This window comes from Protomyctophum parallelum, assembly GCF_964188405.1.
Source record: "Protomyctophum parallelum genome assembly, chromosome: 4".
Classification (NCBI taxonomy): Eukaryota; Metazoa; Chordata; class Actinopteri; order Myctophiformes; family Myctophidae; genus Protomyctophum; species Protomyctophum parallelum.
In genome coordinates this window covers 33,650,485-33,673,980 of record NC_139700.1, presented here as the reverse complement: position 1 = coordinate 33,673,980, position 23,496 = coordinate 33,650,485, and the positions used below count along the sequence as shown (strand labels likewise).

General features: G+C 43.8%; 1 protein-coding gene across 2 annotated transcripts; it reads right to left on the bottom strand.

Annotated features, from left to right (window-relative positions):
- Positions 1-6: 6 nt before the first annotated feature.
- Positions 7-22,869, bottom strand: camk1db (calcium/calmodulin-dependent protein kinase 1Db). 2 transcript variants are annotated; one of them, XM_083763121.1, is made up of 11 exons: positions 22,378-22,869; positions 10,511-10,642; positions 8,407-8,481; positions 7,593-7,731; positions 6,488-6,614; positions 5,904-5,979; positions 5,175-5,287; positions 4,855-4,933; positions 3,635-3,722; positions 3,230-3,377; positions 7-2,736 (listed from the first exon to the last, which is right to left on the bottom strand). In XM_083763121.1, exons 1-11 carry the CDS (start codon positions 22,473-22,475, stop codon positions 2,570-2,572), a joined length of 1,242 nt encoding a protein of 413 aa, XP_083619247.1. In that variant the 5' UTR covers positions 22,476-22,869; the 3' UTR covers positions 7-2,569. The 2 variants fall into 2 exon arrangements, with proteins under 2 accessions (XP_083619247.1, XP_083619248.1); XM_083763122.1 differs by having other exon boundaries at positions 7-2,733.
- Between the last annotated feature and the right edge of the window lie 627 nt (positions 22,870-23,496).

The following is a 23,496-nucleotide window of genomic DNA, read 5'->3' as shown; positions in this document are numbered from 1 at the left end:
AAGTTTGAGGTGCTATAAAACTGATATTTTCTGGGAGAGTTTTGGTTTGGAGATGTGAAGTTGTGAACTGCAACTTTAAATGTGTTTTCAGATATTTAACAACATAAATGCTCTATACTTTATAAAATTAACCTTTGGCCCAGTACTTGGTCTGCTCTTTTTACCATGTGCAACAAACCTCTTTGCCTCTTTGTTATTTTCAGCTAATGTTCCCCCCAGAATAGGGATGCGGTTAAAGTGGTTAATGTAAAAAATAAAGTCCCCATCACATGATTTGGCGGCATCCCTGTAGTATTAAATGGTTAGAGGGGTCGTGACAATAAAAAAGTTTTGTGATTTTTCTGTTTTCTTTTCTGAGCTCAATTGCACCCAAAATTCAGTAGATTTTCTGTGGTCTGGGGTTTTCTGGCTCAAACAAGTGCTTTGATTTGCCTGTGGACTGTTGACGGTGTAGGCCTGTTTGCCCGTTTTCATTGCAGCTCAAAAGGCTTCAGAACACACAGAAAATCCACTTAATGTTAAGTTCAGGTTGTGTGGGTTTAATTGAGGTAATAAAACCTAAAAGAAAAACAAAACATAAAAAATGAATGAAAACCTCATGTCATGAAACCTTTAAGCATAATGCCGTCCATTGTTTTGCTTCTGTGTTTTTACAAAGGAAAGAACAATGTATAAAGACTCCAAACTAAGCAAAGGTAATTCATCAGATTTATGTACAATACACAGAGGGGTGATTCTCCACAAATAAGTCTATATTCACAATAACAAGCATGACATTACGTGGCAAAGCCTTCAAAAGAGAAAGTTCTGGTATTATACTCTTTAGTTTTAGTCCATGTTTGATAATGTAACAGGTTCAAAGACTCATTCATTCTGCCCTTGTCTCCTGTGTGGCCAGTTGAAAGCCTTGGGAGGGACGGAGACAGAAGAGTGAACGCAGCGTCTTGCTGCTAAATTCAAAGAGCTGGTATGAAAGCAGTGACTAAACTGAGACAGAGTACTGTGAGCGGTTTTCAAGACAGCCACAGCCACTATTCAGTTTAACTCAGAGAGTGTACAAATGGATTCTATAAATTTGTACAGTGCCGATTTTACTACTTGAGGAACAGATATCAAGATTATTGATTATGGTTTGTCAAGGCCAATCAAATTTCATTACACAAAGTCCCAAGACGGGCCACAAGAGTAAAGCGAGATATATTCTTTCAATGTAATATAAATGCATCAAGGATATTAAGCAAAAATCCTTCCACTCGGTATAAGATATATATCATCCTCACTATGACGAGAATAATTGAGTAAAAATCTAAACAACAAAAATGTAACTCTTTTGACAACTCTCCCAATGGCACTTTAGATAGTCAGTCACCACCCGCGCCCCAGGGTTTACTTTACTGTCATTCTTCTACCAGGGGTTGGGTTCCATCAGTCTGAATTAAAGCATAATCCCTGAGAACTGGTCACAAAGCTAGGACTCATGGGCGCCATCCTGTGGCTATGGGGGATTTCACACCAATAATGTAGCCTAAAAAATATACAGCAAATAAAACGAGCGATAACAAAGGAACAACTTTTACATCCAGACAGTATCTTTATCAAATAACTTTTTTTCCCTCCACTGTATTTTCTTAATAATTCAGTCTAATACACATTTACACATTATGTGATCGTCTTTCAAAAAATCACAACAGACTGTAAGAAAATAAATAATTCAATACATTTCAATTAGGTCATTTAGTACAGTGCACTGACCATCAAAACTGCCCACCACAATGGTCGCACGCACGCACACACTCACACGCACACACACGCACGCACGCACACACACACACACACACACACACACACACACACACACACACACACACACGTAAAGCACATGGTTCTGTTGACAAATTTCAGGTCCAGAAACCACAAAGCAAAGAAACATCGCATCTGTCATACTGTTGGAAGTTATGACACTGAAACACTGTAGCAATCACCATAGAAAATTAAGGGAAGCCATCATTACAACTACAGATAAGAGATACAGAGTACGGATAATGGTGTCAGTCACTATTATTTACTCGTAGCATAAAGCTCATATTTCAATTGGGCAACATGACTCCACTCACTCGCTCTCGGCGGACACAAGGCATTCAGTGGAGCATCCCGTGTCAAGTCGTGTCACAGCTAGCAGCTTCAGTTAAAGACATAACAACAGAGACGTCATAATAGCGTGACATCTCCCAGACTGGCTCCTTCCTTTACGAGATCCACAAGTCCAGAGAATCCAGAGAACATGGCCTTGGTGGTGTGGAAACACGGTTATGACCTCCCCCACCCTCTCTCTCTCTCTCCACACCCAGATCTGTAATGTGTGTTACAGCAGTACAGACGTGCTGAGCCGTGGTCAAAATGGGAGCTAAGCCGATGCTCCTCAGGTTCCTCCCAGGGGAGCAGCAGATGGCACCAGGGAAAGGTGGCAGGATGGGCAAACCGGGGCGACAACAAAATTCTGAGGGGCGGAATGACATTCCCAACCTCACAGCTCTGTGGTCTCCCAGCTGACCTCCCGCGGAACCTGGCGTCATTTAGTCCCTGTGTGGATGACAGTGACCGTGGAGACGGTGGAGGGCCGGGGCCAGTGTGGCTCGGCCACCACAGGGGCTTCTTCATCGGACGCAACGGAGGGGAGGGGAGGGTCCTCGACACAGGCTGGAGGAGCAGAGGGCACACTGGCGGTGGGAGGACCTGCTGGAAAAAACATGTGGTGAATATGAATTCCTGTAGACAAGCATTGCTGCAGCTAATGGTTATTTTCATGAATCGAGTAATCTGCTCATAATTTAGCTGGTTCTGGCATAGATAGAAACTTGTTTAATTTCAAGGACACCCGTAACTCCCAGGGTCCCTGGGACCCACTTTGAGAAACACTTATCTATGCAATTGTCATAGAAGTCTTCTGAACACAAACAGACATCATAAAAGTGCTTAATGATCACCCAGCTGTCTAATATGGAACAAAAATGCGCATTAACCCAATCAATCAATAAATCAATCAATCAACCAACATAAAATCAAATAAACTTTGAGAGAAAGGAGATCCCGCACACTGTCTTCACTTATATAGCAGTAGTTACAGAGCAGAGTACATTAAGCTTGAAACACTGATAGGGGAGACAAAATGAACAAAGCTCAAGGTCTGGTTCTGGTCTGGAGACATCTTCTAATCTAAAGAATCACTCACAGTCCTTGCAGGAGACAGGAGCACAGTCCACAGATTGGCTCTTGGTTGGTATCCGGCTCTGGCTATTGGCTAAGGAATTTGCATCCATGCTGCTGCCCAACTGTAGACGACGCATGTGGCGGACCACAGCGGTGGCATTAAAAGCTTGCTGTGACCAGGAAAAAGAGAGACAGAGAGAGAAAATCATGAGTTACATGACGGGATCCATTCAAGAAAATGGCACAGTATCTATTTTGGGGAATATTGTACCTGGTGGTCATTATTCAATGATTCAATACTCATCTAAAATAGCATTTTTATAATAATATTTCCTATAGAAATGTTTAGATGAGGTACTTGAAATCAAAGTATTCATGTACTGTAATACTGTCTGCACAAGGACGCAAATTATGTGCTACTGCTCACCCTCCATTTGCTTTTGGCAAAGTTTTTCCGTATCTGTCGACTAACAGATTCATGGATGTTCTTGCAAAGGGCAGTGTCCCCAGCAATCCTTGGGGGAAATAAAAACAAAGTCATATTACGTCCTGAAAGCACAGTTCAAACTCTATAGAAATATTTGAATCACTATTCTCACGCTATCTTCCTGCTAGTATGATATTTTGTGGCCCAGATCACGGTATGTTCTGTCTATTAAAAAACATTTTATTTGGTTGAGGACATCTGCTTGAGGGCGGTCACACATGTGTGACTGAAGGGGAGTGGCCAACACATGCCGAGGTGTCAAACGCGTCAAAGTTAACAAAGCTTAAGCTTGCACTTGGGTGGTGTAGGAGCACCTGTCCACCTCTGAGAAGTCTAGGGATTCAAATCCACCAAAATGCATCCGGTTTGGCCAATCATCTATGTAAACAATTGGCCAGTGTTCGGGGGAGGGAAGTCAGGCCGGGGGTGGGATCTTTGCAGCTGCACATACTCCTATAGGCCGGGGTGATGCCTGTCAGCGGGGATGTTGAACTGGAGGAGTAGGACGGAGATGTTTGCTACGTCCTCCTTACAGGTGAGCCAATATAGGGTACAACAGCAGTGGCAACACAGAAATGTGTGGGGAGACCTAAATTGGCATAATGCATAATGACAAACTCCATGCAACGTGACAATGCTACAAGTGACAGGACGCGGCTGTTTCAGGGACGCCAGTTACTTTCACAATGAAAGCCGTTTCTGATGGTTATGACACCTTGTTACCAGTGTCACCAAACTGTATATTTTGCATAAAGTAGACCACCTGGGAAGGCCTATTATTGGCTAACAGAGCTATTCGTATTAGCCACCTCAACCGGATCGAGACAGCTGCCCACATGCACCCCTTCTCGTTATCTCAGACTCAGGCCTGGCAAGACATTCTAATTGTTCATTAGAGACTCTGCATTCTTCAAGAATCCTTCAGGATGTCGGCTACTAATTGGTGGCCATTTATTCAACAGATCTCTCTCAGGGCTGACAGGGCCGGGTAGAGCCGGGTTCGGAGCTGGGAGCCATGGAGACAGTGGGAGGAAATGCTCTTGGCCAACAAATGCGTCAGCCGGCTGACATGCGTCACACTACTGTTTAGCTACATTGAGATGTGTGGTGCCCTTGATTGTCTGGTAGGGGCTTCATTGTGTCTGTGGTAAGATTCTCACCAGGGGTGCTCGAGAGCCTGGTCACATGTGAACCTCTTGTCTGGGTCCTTTTCCATCAGGGAGCTGATGAAGTCTTTGGCTGAAGAGGGAATGGAAACGGAAATCTCCAGATTGAGATCATCAATAGAGTTGACCAAGTTTGGTTCACATAAATGAACAGTATATAGTATTTGTATGCACTCGTGTAAATGTGTACACATGTGAATACATGCACACACAATTTACACCCCATCGCAAACAGTGTCACTTAACAGTTCATCGTTATCTTGAACATCGGTTATTTTCGGCTGGCAGTATGAATTTATCTTAACACAGCTCACCAGAGTCTGATATGTCATCCCAGTATGGTGCATCAAACTCGTAGTCAGCCTTGAGAATCTGCTCAAAGAGCTTCGAGTCGTTCTCATCATAGAATGGAGGGTAACCGCATAGCCTGCGGTAAACACACAAAGATTACACAACGGTGTGAGAGCGATCATCCAACCCATGTTTTACACTTTAGCCTAATATAAAAAAGGATTTGGCTAGGACTAATCTCAAAGGCAGTTTGATCTTTCATATTGCACACCAGCCATCGGCTCAGAGGGATTAAGGAAATTACAGGGACACACAGGAAAATAAGGGCACGAATCGGTCAATCTGATTTGGAGGAGGGACCCAGAGCATGTGGTGGTACACCAATGAATCGGTGCATATTGTTTTTAAAGAACCACACAGCTGTGGATATGTATTGTGATTTTAATCGTATTATTAAGTGTTCACATTTCCACAGTAACAGACTCATTTGCGAAGGCATTCGAAACTCTTCCAACTGACCTACCCAGTCTTTTCACCTAACAAATGGATAACAAGGCAAGAGATGTTCTCCTCGCTAACGAGTAGCAACAGCAGCACTTTACTTAATAAACACAAATGATGGGAGCTTGCACAAAAACAAATTTCACCCACTGAAAATGACTCACAGAATGTAAACGATAAATGACACACTCACAGAATGTAAGCGATAAATGACACACTCACAGAATGTAAGAGATAAATGACACACTCACAGAATGTAAGCGATGACACCAATAGACCAGCAGTCCACAGCTTTGCTGTAGGGCTTCTGTGCTAAAACCTCTGGAGCTTTGAAGACAGGAAGATAAACCGTTGTTAATTCACAGAGACTGATACATGGGATACAAGCCTGGGGGTTTAAACTTAATATTAAAGCACATTGAATGGGGGAGACACCTAGGCCCCTTTTCCACCAAAAGAACTTTGGTTCTAGAACTGGTTCCATTCTAGATTCTTGGAACCTTGGTGATTTTATGGAACCGGCGGCCATTGTTTGGTTCCAGTTCGGAACCAACACCAATTCCAACTGAAAGGAGCTTCCCTAATTACTTAGTGCTGCAGCAGAGGCACAGTTACACCATTATGACGAAGAGTCAGCGGACACCTTTTATAATTACTGCTTCTAATTATAGCCTTTTCTCAGTGTCTGACCTCATTAGTGGTCTTGTTGGCTAGTGTCAGATCAGGTGAGACTAGGGTTAGCCAATGTCTAATAGTAAATTAGATCAGGTCATCTTCGTATAACTTGTTTGTCTCCTTCTTATGTGAGCCATCGTCAAACTCAGAGGAGACTCACCCACATATCCCGGAGTGCCACAGGCAGTGGCCATCACGTCACCTGTACCCTCCATCTTGGACAAGCCAAAGTCACTAATCATGATCTTCGATTCATCATGGGGGTTGAAGTACAACAGGTTCTCTGGCTGGAAAAGATAGAAAACAGTGTCTCTCAGCTGGTGTGTGCGTGAGTGTGTAGTCATTTAAGAAAACAGTATCATCGATTAGTGTCATCTTTTACATCATGTCTGAAGACATACCTTTGTGCAGAATTTGAGAACTCTACGCTCCCCATAATTGCCTAGCGTCAAGAAAAACGAGCACTAGCACAGACTCTGTTCCACTGATAAATATTGTGACAATATGTATTTTTGAGCGGTGCACACCCCTCCAATAACTGGCTGTGTGTGTGTCCCTATCCCTATGTCTCTATGTATGTCCCTTTAAAGCAATACCGCCGGGTGACTCAAAGTGTCACTGGTAAGCAGCCAAACACACACACACACACACACACACAGTTTCCCGGGAGACGGACAACGGAAAACGTTCTGTCAATCTCTGATTCAGCACAGTCCAAAAGCCCAGTTAAATTAAGTCGATTCTGTCATTGAAATGAAGCCCTGCCATGTAAAATTGGCTTACTGCATTGTTTTCTACTTTGTGTAAAGCCACCACCCACCCACCCACCCACGCACGCAAACGCACCCACCCACCCACCCACCCACCCACGCACGCACACGCACACGCACACGCACCCGCACACCCGCACACACACACACACACACACACACACACACACACACACACACACACACACACACACACACACACACACACACACTCTGCAGTGCTCTAGTTTAAAGTGACTGGAGTCTGCCTCAAAACCCTTGAATATGATTAAGGATTACTGTCATTATGTAATGTAATCTCACACTTCATATCGCACACACCATACTTGTAACTTTCACTAGCCCTCCAAAAGAATGTTTAATACCCCTGCTTTAGGAGTATCCTCCTGCTGCTCTTCTACCTTCTGTTCTGTAAAGCATTTTGTATTCTTGAAAAGTGTTATAAAACTACATTCATTATTCTCTGTAATGTCTGTGAACGCAGGACAGCAGTACCTTGAGGTCTCTGTGGACTATACCCATGGAGTGGAGATAATTGACCGCGTCCAAGACCTGCCTGATGAGTCTGCTGGCATCCATCTCTGTGTAGAAACCCTTCTCTACAATGCGGTCGAAAAGTTCACCCCCAGACACCCTATAAGCACATACAGAAAATACAAGAAATGTTAATAGAGTTCTTAGGAACAAAGTCTACCAAGTCTACCAACGCGCCTCAAGCCTGGAACGGCTGGTCTGGTGCATCACAGGAACAAGGACATACCGATAAGTTGCAGAAGGAGGAGAGGACACTGGAGCAGCACGGATATTTAACACATTTTGTCCTGAGATCAGATTCTAAAAATGTCTTCTACATCCTGACAGTTTTCTGAAAAAGCTATGTTTCTATGTCAGTCGTTCTTTGATTTTTCAAAAATAACAGACCTACAAGCTTGTAGCGCGCCACTCGGTGGCACGCTATGAGCTTGTAGATCTGCTATTTTTCAATAGCTAAAGCATAACATAATGCTAACATCAAACTAGTATACAGAACTAACGTTTCGACCTTGCAGTCTTCATCAGAGTCATGAGAGTTAATAGAGTTCCATTTGTACACAATTAAATATACACTGACGATTTTACCTAGTACAGTCAGGTGCTATACTAGCTCTAAAACATGTAATCTTGAAATTGGGCAACTTGTCATGGATGCCGGTGTACAGTAGCATGGATTGCTCCAATATTTTGGGAAGTCAAGGATTATTATCCAAGCAAAAACACACAATACGTTATGAGTATGACCAGTGGTGTGTGGTTTGGTTGTTGTACTCACAGCTGCATAATGAGGTACAGGTGGTTTGAGCTCTCATAGATGTCCTCCAGAGCCACTATATTCTCATGTTGTATCCTGGGAGACGGACAATGGAAAACGTTCTGTCAATCTCTGATTCAGCACAGTCCAAAAGCCCAGTTAAATTAGGCCGATTCTGCCCTGCCATGTAAAATTGGCTTACTGCATTGTTTTCTACTTTCTGTAGACACACACACACACACACACACACACACACACACACACACACACACACACACACACACACACACACACACACACACACACACACACACACACACACACACACACACACACACACCACATTACAGTATGTGTGTGTCTAGACGACACGTACGTGTGAGCCCAAATCATCATGAACTTCTCTCTTCTGGCTCCTGGTACTCATCTACAGAGACTGCTGCTTTGGAGTTAGGATGCCAATGCAGCACCATTTATCGAATGGTCATTATCAGCCAAAGTGATCAATTCACTCTCAACAGAATTGTCTTGTTCACTCAGGATGTGTTGACGCCAGGTGACACGCTATTTACCTCCAAGCCTGATGGGTAATTCTCCTGAGAGGCTTGGTTATCATTCACTCTTGACGAGAGTGTGTCAGTTGTTGGGTGTGGTTGCCTGGTTACCGTTGCTATGCTTTGACTCCGGTTTCTCTCATCTCCTCTCTCCACCTCCACTCCCACCCACACTCGCATGAGTCGCACTCCTTAATTTCTGTATTCACTGTACGACCCTGAAATCGGAACATTGTTTTTGTTAGAGCCACCCAACCAACACTGGGAGAGGAAGTTGTGGGGGATGTTTGTTGTCCATCTGAATAAGCTGTGTCACGAACATCTCATCACGAGTTTCCTTTTGCACCCACATGGTTGCCTGGACACTGCGTTCTAGCACAGTATTGATTCTATATTATATTCTATAGGTGCTCCTGCTGATGGGGGAAGCCAGCCACTGGGTGACTCAGTAGCATGCCATAAGAATCCTCGCTTTCTGTTGAGCACAAAAAGTTTCTTTACCCTGTAGTGCTGCCATTGTGTGTGTGTGTGTGTGTGTGTGTGTGTGTGTGTGTGTGTGTGTGTGTGTGTGCCTGATGAGTCTGCTGTGTGCATGCGTGTAGGTTTGTTTGTTCCACACGCACATGCACACGCACGCACGCACGCACGCACGCACGCATGTGTGAGCGCACGCACGCACGAGCACACAATGGCAGCACTACAGGGTAAAGAAACCTTTCTTTACCCTGAGCCGTTTCTGAATCGGTCTATAGAATAGAATATAGAATCAATACTGTGCTAGAACACAGTGTCCAGGCAACCATGCAACAGGGTGTGTGGGTGCAAAAGGAAACTTGTGATGAGATGTTCGTGACACAGCTTATTCAGAGGGACAAGTGGGTGAGGTGGTGGTGGGGTCTCAGAGGACAAAACAGCCCCCACAACTTCCTCTCCCAGTATTGGTTGTGTGGCTCTAACAAAAACAATGTTCCGATTTCAGGGTCGTACAGTGAATACAGAAATGAGGGAGTGCGACTCATGCGAGTGTGGGTGGGAGTGGAGGTGGAGAGAGCAGATGAGAGATTGAGAGTCAAAGCATAGCAACCGTAACCAGGCAACCACACCCAACAACTGGCACACTCTCGTCAAGAGTGAATGATAACCAAGCCTCTCAGGAGAATTACCCATCAGGCTTGGAGGTAAATAGCGTGTCACCTGGCGTCAACACATCCTGAGTGTGTTTGCAAGTGAACAAGACAATTCTGTTGAGAGTGAATTGGTCACTTTGGCTGATAATGACCATTAAATAAATGGTGCTGCATTGGCATCCTAACTCCAAAGCAGCAGTCTCTGTAGATGAGTACCAGGAGCCAGAAGAGAGAAGTTCATTATTCATGATTTGGGCTCACAACGTGTCGTCTAGATCAGCTAAAATGTGGTGGGGGACAACGGTCAACAAAGTATATAGGGCTAAAAAATAAATGGTTAACCAACACTCCCTACACACTTTTTTGTTTTTACAGTGTTTTAGTGGTGTGGTTTGTCAGCAAAATCCCTGCTGGTTGCAGGCTACCTGGTCATGCGTTACCTACTTTCTAAGCACAGCGATTTCATTCTCGATGCTCGTCTCCTTCCCCTTCAGCGCCTTCTTAGGGATGCACTTTATTGCAACCATCTTCCCCGACACCTTCTCCCGCGCCATCACCACTTCAGAGAAAGCACCACTGTGAAAGAGAGACACAGCAGGAGAGAGAAAAGGAGCTCACTATTGGTCAGCTTTACATAAGCACAGAGATTATTGACACAGAAAAACGTATGCTCGGTGAACAGAGGGCACTCAGTGGCAGACACGGCAGAGTACACAAACAGCATATTGTGAATATTTACTGAGAACCAACTAAGCCCCTCACTGGGAGCAGCAGCCTCCTGTGTTGGCTCACGGCACGGTGTGTGCACTTCTGTGCTGGCAATAGCACGGGCAAACACTTTTAAAACCTTTAAAAACACCCATTTAGGATTGTAGATGCCGTGTGATACCATGGCCATCTGGCTCTATACGTGAACGCCTTAAAAAGCAAATATGGAATTAAGGGAATATTTGCCCAAGCAATCTGTATCTGTTGCTATGCTACCACAGTCAGTCCACCTTAATACATCTCTATATCTGACCTCTCTCCGCGCACACAGACACAGACACACACAGACACACAGACACACAGACACAGACACACACACACACACACACCCCCCTCTAGGCAGTTTTTCTCTCAATCCAGCTCTGTCAGTGGCTCCTATGTATCAGAAATCTCGTTTGTAGACGGTTCATATATACACATCTTGTTTTTTTATTTTTTACAATCTCCAGTTCGAGATTGTTCCCTTAATTCTTTAAGGGTTTTAATCCCAGAGTCAGTGGGATTAAGTGACCCATTGAATTTCATCAGCATTGTCACAAACGACACACACATCTAAATTGAGATACATCCGTTTGCCACCTTTGAAAATTTGAAAGTATGACAGCTCATGAGGGGTCCATTATATACTCTGCATGTAATCAGTTTCTCACAGCAGGGTCTAAAGTCAGAGCTGCATGGTCCACTAAGCCCTCCTGTGGACATCAAATCCATGCTAATCCCTTTCTCTGCAGTCCAAGGGAGAGGTGGGGTGGGGGTAGTAGGGACACGTATACTGTATCTATTCTACGTCCGGGCATAGGCAGGGTAACGCCCCGCCTGCCTCTGATTGGCCTACCGACTTGACAAGACTGCCCGTTTTGCCCCAATGGTCTCACCAGACTGTCCTCCGAGACACAAGGTTACTCCGTGGAGGGAAATAAAGTACAAGAGAATGACAGCTTGGCATGCGCGACAGTAACTTGTAACTTTTATTTTTGTAGAAGAGGCAAACTAATATTGTTTATGCCGTTTGCTTTGATTGAATGATTGATTGAGCACGTATTTGTATGATTTGATTTGGGTGTGTTCTAAATTAAAGTGTTAGTGTTGATTATTGTGTATTAATCTAATTATAGTAAACTAATATTATACTAAAAAGGATAAAAGATCAAGGGAAAAGAGACCTTTACACTGTACACACAACAATATATTAGTTTGCCTCTTCCACAAAACGTTACTGTCGTGCGTGCCAAGCTGTCATTCTCTTGTATTATATCGTACTTGTATTATATATTTATTTCCCACCACGGAGTAACCTCGCGGCTAGCCTGAGCTAACGTGTTAGGTTTCTGGTCTAGAGGGGCGGGTCGCGGCTGAGATTTGCGCAAGCCCTGATTGGATCTCATCGATCTGTCCGTCACCCCCGGCCCCTCCTCTCCCCCCTAGTGCAGCGCTACATCACATCATTTGGAGCGACGCCCACCCGGAAGGGTTGACTCCCACTTTTAGACCAGAGCGGCCAATGCGTTCCTCCAGGCTTTCAATTTTTGCACCAACAAAAATGAAAGCCTGGTACCGAGGCTACCTCGCGGCAGACTATCAGCTATCCACCTCGAAGGAAAGTCTGGTAAGGCCGGCAGTGTCGGTAGGCTAATCAGAGGCAGGCGTGGCGTTACCATATCTATGCTATCTATGTGTTGACGTAGGATGAATACATGAGGCTGAGGATGAATGAAAACAACACGGGACACCCACCCAGGTGGTCCCAATGATGATGAAGAGACAACATTCCCAGACATAATAGCAGCAATATGGAAATTCAAGGGCCTCTGCAGCTCAGAGAGTTGACTAGTTGAGTCATCATGAGTAGCTGCTATCACAACACCCTGTTGCACCACTTCTCTTCTGATTGCAGATGCTGTGAGGATCATTTCAATTCAGTGTGTGCCACAAGCCCCACCACTGCTACGGCTGCATTCAGAAGCACAGGATTTCTTCACCAACACCCTGTGGCTGGGAAATAGGGTGACCAGATCCAAACTGTTCCTTTGAGGGAAGTATTGCTTGTGTGGGACAAGTGGGACAGGACGGGGTTAGCATCTAATGACTTAAGTTGCTATTAAATGCCTGTCATATTCGACCATAGGCCTAATTATTGGCTATCGTTTTGTTATTAAACCGCTCTGGTGTGTCACTTATTTGCAGGAAAAGAGAGATTTACAACTGAAAAGTCAAAATGTGGGATATCTTTTTTAGAAAAGATGTCTTGCAATCTTGCAATTTTTTTGAACCAAGCATTATGTGGCCACTGGCCACATAATGCACACAGACAGACAAACAGACAAACAGACAGACTGACAGACAGACAGACAGACACGCACACTTATTAAAACTAATTTCAGGCTGGGGAATTGGGAATTGGCTATACTAAATTGGGACTTGAAGGGGAGAAAATGTTTTTCGTTTTTCTTTTGTCTTGAACAGTCTTTTCATTATGTCTGCCCACGATCTCTGTGATTCATACAGTACGTTTGTTTACCCCAGTCACTGATACTAAAATCTGATTTTTTATTTTTCTATGAATCTGTGACTTGACACCCATACTGTTATAAAACGAAAATAAAAAGATTTTGAAAAGAAAACTAATTTCAATCCATTACACCGTTAGTTATTGTGTGACTGCAAAAGATATCTGACCTAGAGAGTCACCAAGTGAGCTCTGACTAAGAGGACTTAATTAGTGACTCAAGTGATGTTCATCCCACTGACAGGTATCACCACAGCATTCGCAGTGTGTGGAAAGTCTAAACCCACACAATGGCACTGCACCAACACTCTATAAGGCTAACTAATGGATATTCACTTTTTATTAAATTGAGATTTTATGGTGCTGATAAGAAGCTAATCATGCGCAATCAAACATTTGAGGGCATCAAGAACTAAGCCAAAAGCCTTAGTGTAAGTGTAATTATGACAATTACAGCACTCTGTGCTTTTTGGTGGCTTTTTAAATAGTATCTTTCTCGAGGTTAGACAGTGGACAGTGCAGCAGTCGTGCTGAGTACTGAATCATCTTGTGTAAGATGTATTAGGACAGCGGGATATGCAAGGGACGCACAGGGGAAGTTGGAGCTCGATAGTCCAGGTGGAGCCTCCATCAATTTAGTGCAAGACTCAGATGCTGTACATTGTACCACATTGTACATTACTGGGGGACACATTGTAATGTATACATCTTTCATAAGAATACATATTTTTTGCTAATACTAACATATTGCATAAAACGAATAATTCATTACACATTAGCACATACTTGAAATGAATCCAGGGTACATGAAACATCTTGAGTGAGTGAGTTGGCCTGGTGGAAGCTAAGAACAGCAGGCGTGAGATTTGATTAAAAACTACAGTACTGTACATCTGACTTCTAATCCAATGTGTAAACAGAAGTTTGTATGGGTTCTGACTGGGTCTAAAGACATATCTGGATGCAAAGAAACTGGTCTATACAATGTGATGTTCCTGGTATGTGAGCCATGTGTTCACAGAGACCTTAATTAACACCTTGAGGGCCCGAGCCTATTTAATCCATTAATAAAATGTGCCCATAATAGAGATTATCAATCTCTGTCTCGGGCACATGACTGTGCACTTGAACTTGACGGTGATTTACATCATGGGCCCCGATGGTGTTAAAAAGTGTCACTGAGATCTTTCCTAGAGGGCTGAACTGCAACCTGATAAGAGCTAATGCCATTCATAATCAACATACACTGTCACACAGTTCAGAGATAGGTCTGAAGAATAGGCTAACCAAAAGATGCAGAATGCTGACTGTTTAGATATGGGTCATTATTGTCCCCTCAGAAGATATGGCCGTAGACGAGTACCTACTACCAGCCATTTCAGACAAATCCCTGAGAAGAAACAGCAATAGCACTCCAAATTCAAGTCCGAACTCGGGATTAAAGAACCCAACTCTCAAGGGTTTTGTTTGTTTTGTGTTTTTTCTCTTTCTTCTCCTTTGTTAAGTGTTTTGTATTGATTGTACAGTTAGGACCCTCTCGAAAACGAGATACTATATCTCAATGGGGTATTCCTAAATAAAGAAAATACAAGAAGGGTGGTGCGAAGTATCGTTTATGGGTGGTTGTGATTATTCTTTTCTTTTTTTTACACATCCAACAAAACAGCCACACACAAATAAATGTATTATACAAGCGCTATCCAGGTAACGTAGATTGAGTAGGGTATTATTTTGTGCTGAAATAATTTCCGACTATCACATGTTATCATCACCATCAGCAATGGTTCTTCAGCCTCTCCTCTAAGTCACTTCCATACTAGGGCTGTAAAAGGGATTTCCCAGAGCGGTTACTTCATATACCGGTGGCTTATGGTTCTGAAATTAGACTTGTGCCGTCAAGTGACAGTCATGTCGGTACATTGACTAGATCTCATTACCGGCAGCCGCACAGTAACGGGAGGAAAAGAAGAGACCATTACAGACACAGCTGCAGGCTTTCCGTCTCACACAATGTTATTGACTGGTGTAACCCAATCAGGCCTGATATTTTCACAAAGATCGATCACCTGTGGAAAACACAATCAAATTGCTGTGTGCTTCTAGTTGTATGTGTAAAATAGACTGACTTAGTGAGGAATCCAAATATAATTATAGCAATGAGTCTGTGCTGGGCATTTTGAGGAGGAAAGGGGGGGGGGTGTACTAGAGGGTGAGCGAAACTACCACGCTTTTATAACACTAGAGGTTCGGGCCACTATGCCCATACATATGAGATCCCTGATGTCATCAGTATAATATGGGCAAAAGGAGGCATGCCGAATATATGCCAGGGCATGCCTCCTTCTGTGCCCATATATCCTGGACCGACAGGTTTTGCAGGTATTCATCCGTCCATCACGCCTCGTGACACGCTCCATATATGGTCACCAGCCCGTCGCGCCTCGTGACACGCTCCATATATGGCCTTCTCCAGATATGAAGATCACGACACTGACCTCATCAAACCCTGGATAGCCATACACGGAGAAGACTGGATCATCACCTAGATCTGCATATATGGAGCCGGCCAGCAACTCTACATCTGATCTTTCAAACCTCAAACCCTTAGATCTCTACATATGGAGCTGACATGTTCTGACATTCCATATGTTGATCCCTCCCCCACACGTCCTTCCTCTTCGATGTTTCAAACTAGACGGGCCCGCCCCAAAGTTATTAGCACAGCTGCGCCCGGCAGCCGGCGAAAACTAGAGTACTCAACAGGCCCACAAATGAAGGCCTGGCCCTATCTGGGCCCTAACTGGGCTGGCCTGAGGCTCTGCCTGGCCTCACTAATTAGCACACATTTTACGCCCTATCCAACCCGAAAAGGTAAAAAAAAGAATGCTAAAACAATGCAACCGCCAGCCTGGCAACTGTAACTGGCTACTGGCATGGTTTGCCCTGTGGCCAATGAGGGATGGGTAAGAGAAAAACACAACTTCCCATATAGCCCCATCCAGCCATTTGTGCCAGACTAGATTTATCACCATTTTGTGTTTTCTTCAAAACCTTTTGCTAATATTTCTACAAATTGTGTTCTATATTCTATAGCACCCCCATCAGGTCTATTATCCCACAATGCCAGTTCAGGAAGTTTGGCATAGGACAGAACCTACGGTATGTGCAAAGTGATGGAAGATTTCCTCACAGCAAGAAGGAAAAGATTGGCCTCTCAATATGACGACAGGGCCATTGGTTCTGAGTGCATCACAGTCAAAAGTACTGCCAGGTCATACAATTAAAAATAGAGAATTGAGTGTTTTACTTTTCTAATAAAATATATACATTTTGTAATTACAGTGAGCTGAAGGATTGGTTGATTGCTTTGGTTACTGAGCTGAGGTGATGATTGGATAAATCCATCTGAACACCTGCAAGAGGAAACCTAGCACGTGAGCGGGGTGTACCTTGGTAATGGTTAGAGGGAGGGATAATCCTTGTCTCTTCCCCTGGCCGAGACTCAGTCTATTCTTAATCCATGGACAAAGCTGTGAGGGATGAGCAAGGCAGGGCAGCAGTGCTGGTACTGGTAGCTATTTCGCCTGAGTGACCCACTCACCCTTCCCCTCCCCATCTGAGCGGTATACTGCCAACGCAACAAGGCACTCCCTCGATTTAAAGCAGCCATAGGTGCCTCAGCCATGGATTCTGTCGTTAAAATAGTTCATGTTACAGTACTTAAAACTTAATAAGGAGCAGTGTATACACAGCAAGTCATAAAAGATGGAGGTGGGCGGTTAGATAACTTGTCTGTGAGCACTCTCGGTAGTGGATGAGATCATCTCATTCTCCTCCTACCTGCAGACTGAATAGACAGCAAGTCGTGATCATTCACCGACAGTATTCAGAGGCTCTGCACAGGACAATGAAAGCCCAGGGGAAAGCATTGCTGCCTGTACAGTAGTTAGAATTGTCTGGTTGCTGAGTGCAACAGCAACAAACACAAGAGTGCAGGGACGTGCACAGTAATACATGAAAGGGGGCCCTAGCCCCTGCCGTTTTGACCGTCGGAGAAAAGTGCCCTCTCCGTCCTGAACTGAAATGTAGCATTTTATGTTGAAATAATTCCCCTCTCGTTCGCTGCCCCGCTACGCAAAATACGCAGCAGTAGATTTCCCCCCCCAATAGTAAAAGTAGACAGTCGTTTTGAGGGGGCCTCCGCCAGGCGGGTGTCGCTTCCTCCTCCGATCAGTGACGGGAGGAGGAAGCGTATATTTTCATTGGGTGTATAAGTCATGTTTTTTATATGCCTTTATCAAACGATATGGAGACATGCACTGAGCGGTGGGGCACTCTCACTTTATTCAAATAGTTGAAAATTAATTCATTATAAAACTGAGCACATGTATTTTTTATCTACTGCAAATAGGGCCTGGTTCCTTATAAATGCCCGGGGTCCAAATCGATTTTGCATATTAACGCTAATATTTGGAAAAATACAGTATAATTTGTTTAAAGAGTGAATAGAGCCTATACTGTCAGCTGTCCAGCAGTCCGAATATTATTAAATTAAATTTCAGAGGCGAAGTGATGTCGGCAAGGTACATGTAGGCCAATATGAAAACACTATATATACTGTCAAGTGAATTAAATAGAATAACATTCGATTGTGGATTAATAAATATAGGCCTATACAAGAAGATTAAATGGGAGGCTATTGTGTAGTCAAAGTTATAAATACAAGCTTGTTAATTCAGCATTATTTTATTGAAAGGTATGGTATGGTAGGCCTTATAGTGAAAGGGGGTGTTGTTGAGAAGAACCATACGCCAACTCCCTACGCAGATGTCTTTCGGGAAACCCGGCCATTGGCTCTTGTTGCACAAATGTTATGTGGACAATGTAGCAACGTGGTTAACCCTCCACAGCACTGTTTGCAAATGTAGTATAGGCTACATTTAGTCACAAAGACAAAAATATGCTGCTGATGAATGGGCAACACACAATCAACCAAACAAGCTGAACACATGGCATTCGATCATTGATGCAGTTAGGTGCGCACATAGCCACTCACAAGTCAAACAAAACGACTAGGGATCAGGTTAGCCAGCACAGTTAAAGCACTTTATTCCCCATCGTTGTTCCTGTTACATTTTCTCATACCTTATCTAAAGCTTCTGTCTTGCTTTAAAGAATTATATTATTTTTCTATGATCTATCTCATCATGGAATTAATGTCAAAATCTTGCTCAATACTAAGCCTATATAGCTTTGTACTGATTGAGTAAATAAGCATCGATCATATTTTCTTCTATGATCTTATCAATGTTCATATATTGCTCAATACTGAGTGTAGATTTGTACTGATTGACTCAAGTATATAGTTAGTATAACCTTGTGTCCCCACCCCCCGCAAAATGGTGTCTGGGACTGGCAGTGGCACCCCTAAATAAAACCCAAATTATGTGGTGTGCGCTGCAAGTGCCCTTTTAAAATTTCGGCCCCTGCCCCTCCAAATCCCCTGCAAGAATGTCTGTTATGCACTACAGATCCATTAAAAGCAAACCATTATGATGTGTGGTTGCCTCCTGTGCTCATGGTCACACAAGCTTTGTCGAGCTGCAGGAACCGTCAGGACAGACTCCCAGGGAACACACATTGTGCCCTAAAGGCGGAATCAAGGAGGTAATGACGCACAAAATTGATGTAGCTATACTAGCTATCTAAATCTACATGTTCCATGATCAACAGATTATACAGCACTTTGACAGAATGTGCCTTATGTTTAGGACTGTGAATGATATTGCAATACTATGCCATTGTTTTGACTATTACCGTGCATTTGTGATGACAAAGTGCTCCTCAGTGGAGGTAATTTTTCAAGAGAAACACTAACACACTCCTTCAATGTCTCATTAATAGCCTGATCATAATAACATTGTGTAGAGAGGGAGTGTGTCATTGAAAGGCAAAGCACACGTCTAAAGAACTACAGTGAGCCATCTCATCTAACCTGTGTTTACATTTATGATTGGGGACTGACCAGCACCAGTACAGCATCACAGTTAAAAAACACCATGGGCCCTGGCCAAATGATTTCCCCCAAGCTTGACACCATTTTCCCAGGCCAATAAAAAACAAACATATTTCCCCTGGGAGACTCAGTCCTCAACACAGACCCCTCCCCACATCGGCACATCAAATTCCAGTCAGCTGGAGGAGACGGGGGATCTGGGTTATAGGCCTTGTTTCTGGGAAAACCCATCAGAAAATAGAGCTATATATCCTTTCAAATGTTTTGACACGTTTTCTCCCCATGAATGTATCACTTAAATTCGCCCCAAGTTGTATGTAAACCATCATTCAAACATGAAGAGAACCCCCTCTAGTGCTTACTCTTCCATTTGGGGGAATTTGCCCTTCAAAGTGCATCACTTCACATTCCGTTTCTCTACAACGTAACTCATCCAGCAAAAAAGACATGAAGTCAAGCAGCATTAGCCAGGGCTGCCATATTTCAGAAAATGTCAAGAGTGAGACTCTAGTGTCTTAATGTGTTCGACGCCTTTCCGAAGGGCGGCGGCGAAAAAAAAATTGGCTTTTTTTAATGTCGATTTGGCCCGTTTTAACGTTGATATTTAACCTTAACACTGATGTCTTCACCTCCATGCCAGCTGCTCTCCCTGCACTGACAGCCTCCTCATGCTTAAAGTAGAAATGAAAAAGATATCTATCTATCTATCTATCTATCTAACCATCCATCCATCCATCCATCCATCCATCCATCTATCTATCTATGCTCCTCAGACCCAGCCAGCCACACACATAGTGCTCAGACCCAGCCAGCCAGCACGCCACACACATAGTGCTCAGACCCAGCCAGCCAGCAAGCCACACACATAGTGCTCAGACCCAGCCAGCCAGCAAGCCACACACATAGTGCTCAGACCCAGCCAGCCACACACATAGCTCCGTAAGGAGTGGTTGCACCACTCAAACAATCTTCAAAAAACTGAAGAGGCTACTGGTGATTGGAGAACCTGATTTGGACATGATCTGATGCAGGACAATGTCACTATGACAGAAAGAGAAGATGGGTCTGGCCACATTCATTCACCCCATAATCTCAGTGGAAATTGGGGAATATGTCAGAAAACTGGAATGTGGGAAAATTCCTTATTTTTACATTTTCTTAGTTCAAACACATCTGTGGGCTCTCTCTCTCTATGAACAGAAACAAGTCGCGATGCGGCCCCTCCCCCTTCACTTCTCTTCACACACACACACACACACACACACACACACACACACACACACACACACGACTTTGTCCCTATAATGTGCATGGGCTATGGCACCGTTCCACTTCCTCATATCATGCAAGAGACGCCACACACCAGTATAGAAGAGAGATAGTCACAGGTCACTTACTCACTTGTTGTAACCTGGGCTATATTGTCTTCCATGAAAAATATTTCGAAGCAATGTTAAACTCCGCATGGCTCATTTCCATGCGTCACAGTGGGACCCTGCTGACGATTTGGTCCACTAGTTGTTTACCCTCCTGCATATATCAGCGCTGCATGCAGATCGGCTATTTTACCGTTTGTGCGGACGCACACATGAGCGTGCGTTATTACGCGGCGGAGCCGCAGAGAAAATTGTTATTTATCATTATAATGCGTGTGAAATGGCATGTGTGGCGTGGTGCGTGGTAAAGGGTTAAATTGCGTGACTGTCACACTCAAAGGGTGAGACATGGCAGCTCTGGCATTAGCCATGGACTAAAATAAACAGTGGAATTTGCCTGCTCTGTGGTCCTAACGCCAAGTAAGTTGTGAAACCAAAGAGCTGAACCATTTCCCTCTGCCAAGCAGAGTTAAACCCCAGACAGTGTTTAGGCTGAGTGAACAATATGAACAACAAAATTACTTAGTGAATAGTACCCAAGGTCCCAACCTATATGAATAGCCTACAAATAAATGGATAGTGAGCTGAAAATAAGATCACATTTGATGAGTGGCTGTTGCCTGTTTACAATGGGTTTATAATATGGATACTGTGTGTGTAGGCTACTCTTTACTGTGCCTGTTTACAATGGGTTTATAATATGGATACTGTGTGTGTAGGCTACTCTTTACTGTGCACTGTGCAGCTCATGTATAGGGTCAGGAGGATGTGAACTTGTGTAGAGGAGCTCTCTTGGGTTGTATCATGATTCATGACGTGGGTAGTGGGTACACCCTACACGTCATGGATTGACACACACAGTTTGCATAAAGGCCAGATATGCACCTTATAATGTGTACATGTGTTGATGGACCCTTATAAAAAGCCTATGTACACTAACACTAATCTACAGATAGGAAAAGTATTTTCTGGAATGCAATTATGTTAATAGTGGTATTATACAATCACACTTGTGATTATATATTATATTGTGTATATATATTGTTCTGAATTTAATAATGATGTCAAGCACGATCATGCATGCACGCACGCTGTCTGATAATGCGGACGTTCTCTTCAATTCTGTCACGATCGATCAGCAGGCGGCAGCAGTTGCCTCGTTCGCTAATTGTGTAACAAACAGGCGGCTTAATTTCAGCTCACAACTAATTAGGCCAAATGTATCTACTAAAACACGTTCACGTTCCGTCGTATTATTGTCGTCGCTGTTGACAGGTCTTTGAGTTGATTTGTAGACAGAAAGACAGACAGGCATATTCAACAGATGTCAAAATTATACAAAGTGTGATTTCCGTGTTATCCTTATCCATACAATGTGGCATTGTCGTCTGCGCGCTCATCATTGTATTACGCTTCATCGCACGAGCCGAGTCCATCATTGCCGACAACAATAACAGATATTCTGTTCTTGTCGGCAAGCGACGCCGTTGTCATGGGACAGCGTGTATCCGTGTAAGCCATTATTAACACATTAATTAGCCAAGACGCTGCCACTGCTGTGCCACAGCAGCAACTGGACACAAAGTTTCCATCCAGAGCTGCGAGCTGGTAGCTGCATGGTTACATTCAAGGCACTGCTACTCACGTCCCGAGGACTTCTTTGAACTCAAAGATCTTCTTGATATCATCGACATGTTTCTTCCAAGAAGACACGTCGTTGGTCTCTCCGTTCTCTCTCGCCATGTCGCACCCGGGGCGCGTCGCGTGCGTGCGTGTACAGACAAAAGTAATGGTCCACTTCAGCAGATTGTTCCTTCCTATCTCCTATATATCGTAAATTTAGCTAATAATTTGCTTTATCCTCGGTCCATCCGTGCAGTCACAGCCTAGCCAAGTCAAGGTGCGCCTTCCTTCCCCGACAAGAGGGTTTACTTTAATCTCTGTCTGACGTAGCAGATTCGGGGCTTCCTCCGCGCCTGTTATGTTATCTCCTTTCCTTTGACAATGGATGGAGCGCAATTTCGTCACAGAATGGTGCACGGCGAGGTCAGACTTCCTACGCTGAACTGAAGAATGATGGTGATGATTGATGATGAGGACACTCCTTAAGTCAGTCGCATCCGAAGTGATGTACCAACATTGAGTAACAGTGGACCGACCGCCCTTTGGTTGTTATAGCAATAGAGGCAGTGGGAGGTCGCTCCTCGATCGTCTCCAGAACGGTGGACAGTTAACGGTTTGGAGATGAGTGTTCGCATTGCACCAAATCACCGACCCACTGGAAAATCTTGTGAAGTTACAAAATAAAAATGCTACCGATTGACAATAAAACTTAGTCAGAATGCTCATTCACATGCATAAATAGTCTTTATTTCAGAATTAGATTGCGATGGTCCGATGGAATTGGAATCTGGAAAGTAATATACTCAAGTAGACATATGCCTGTACAAATTCGAGGGACAATTACTTGTCTTGAAGAGGCCATTTCAATGTTGTTGAATATGCTTTGTACCAAAGGTTTTGCACAGAAAGCATTGCAGGGGTCACTCTCTGAGCATTGATAAAACAAATGTGTCCTAATGTGTTAGTTTTTTAGGGTGCTCTGACTGTAACTAGATTGAAAACATGGACGGGCAGGGTGGAGGTTCTCTGTTGAGTTTGAATGGGAATGGACATTTTGCATGATCCTTATTTTAAATACAACACAATAGTCTTAGATGTTCTTTGTGACCCCAACTGACCCTGCTCCTTGAGAAACACTGCT

Excerpts from the sequence above, each read along its gene's own strand:
- camk1db (XM_083763121.1), bottom strand. The coding sequence starts at position 22,475 with ATGGCGAGAGAGAACGGAGAGACCAACGACGTGTCTTCTTGGAAGAAA. Across the intron at positions 6,615-7,592 it reads TAGTCCACAGAGACCTCAAG|CCAGAGAACCTGTTGTACTT; the intron begins GTACTGCTGTCC and ends TATCTTTTCCAG. Across the intron at positions 5,980-6,487 it reads TGGCACTCCGGGATATGTGG|CTCCAGAGGTTTTAGCACAG; the intron begins GTGAGTCTCCTC and ends CTGTCTTCAAAG.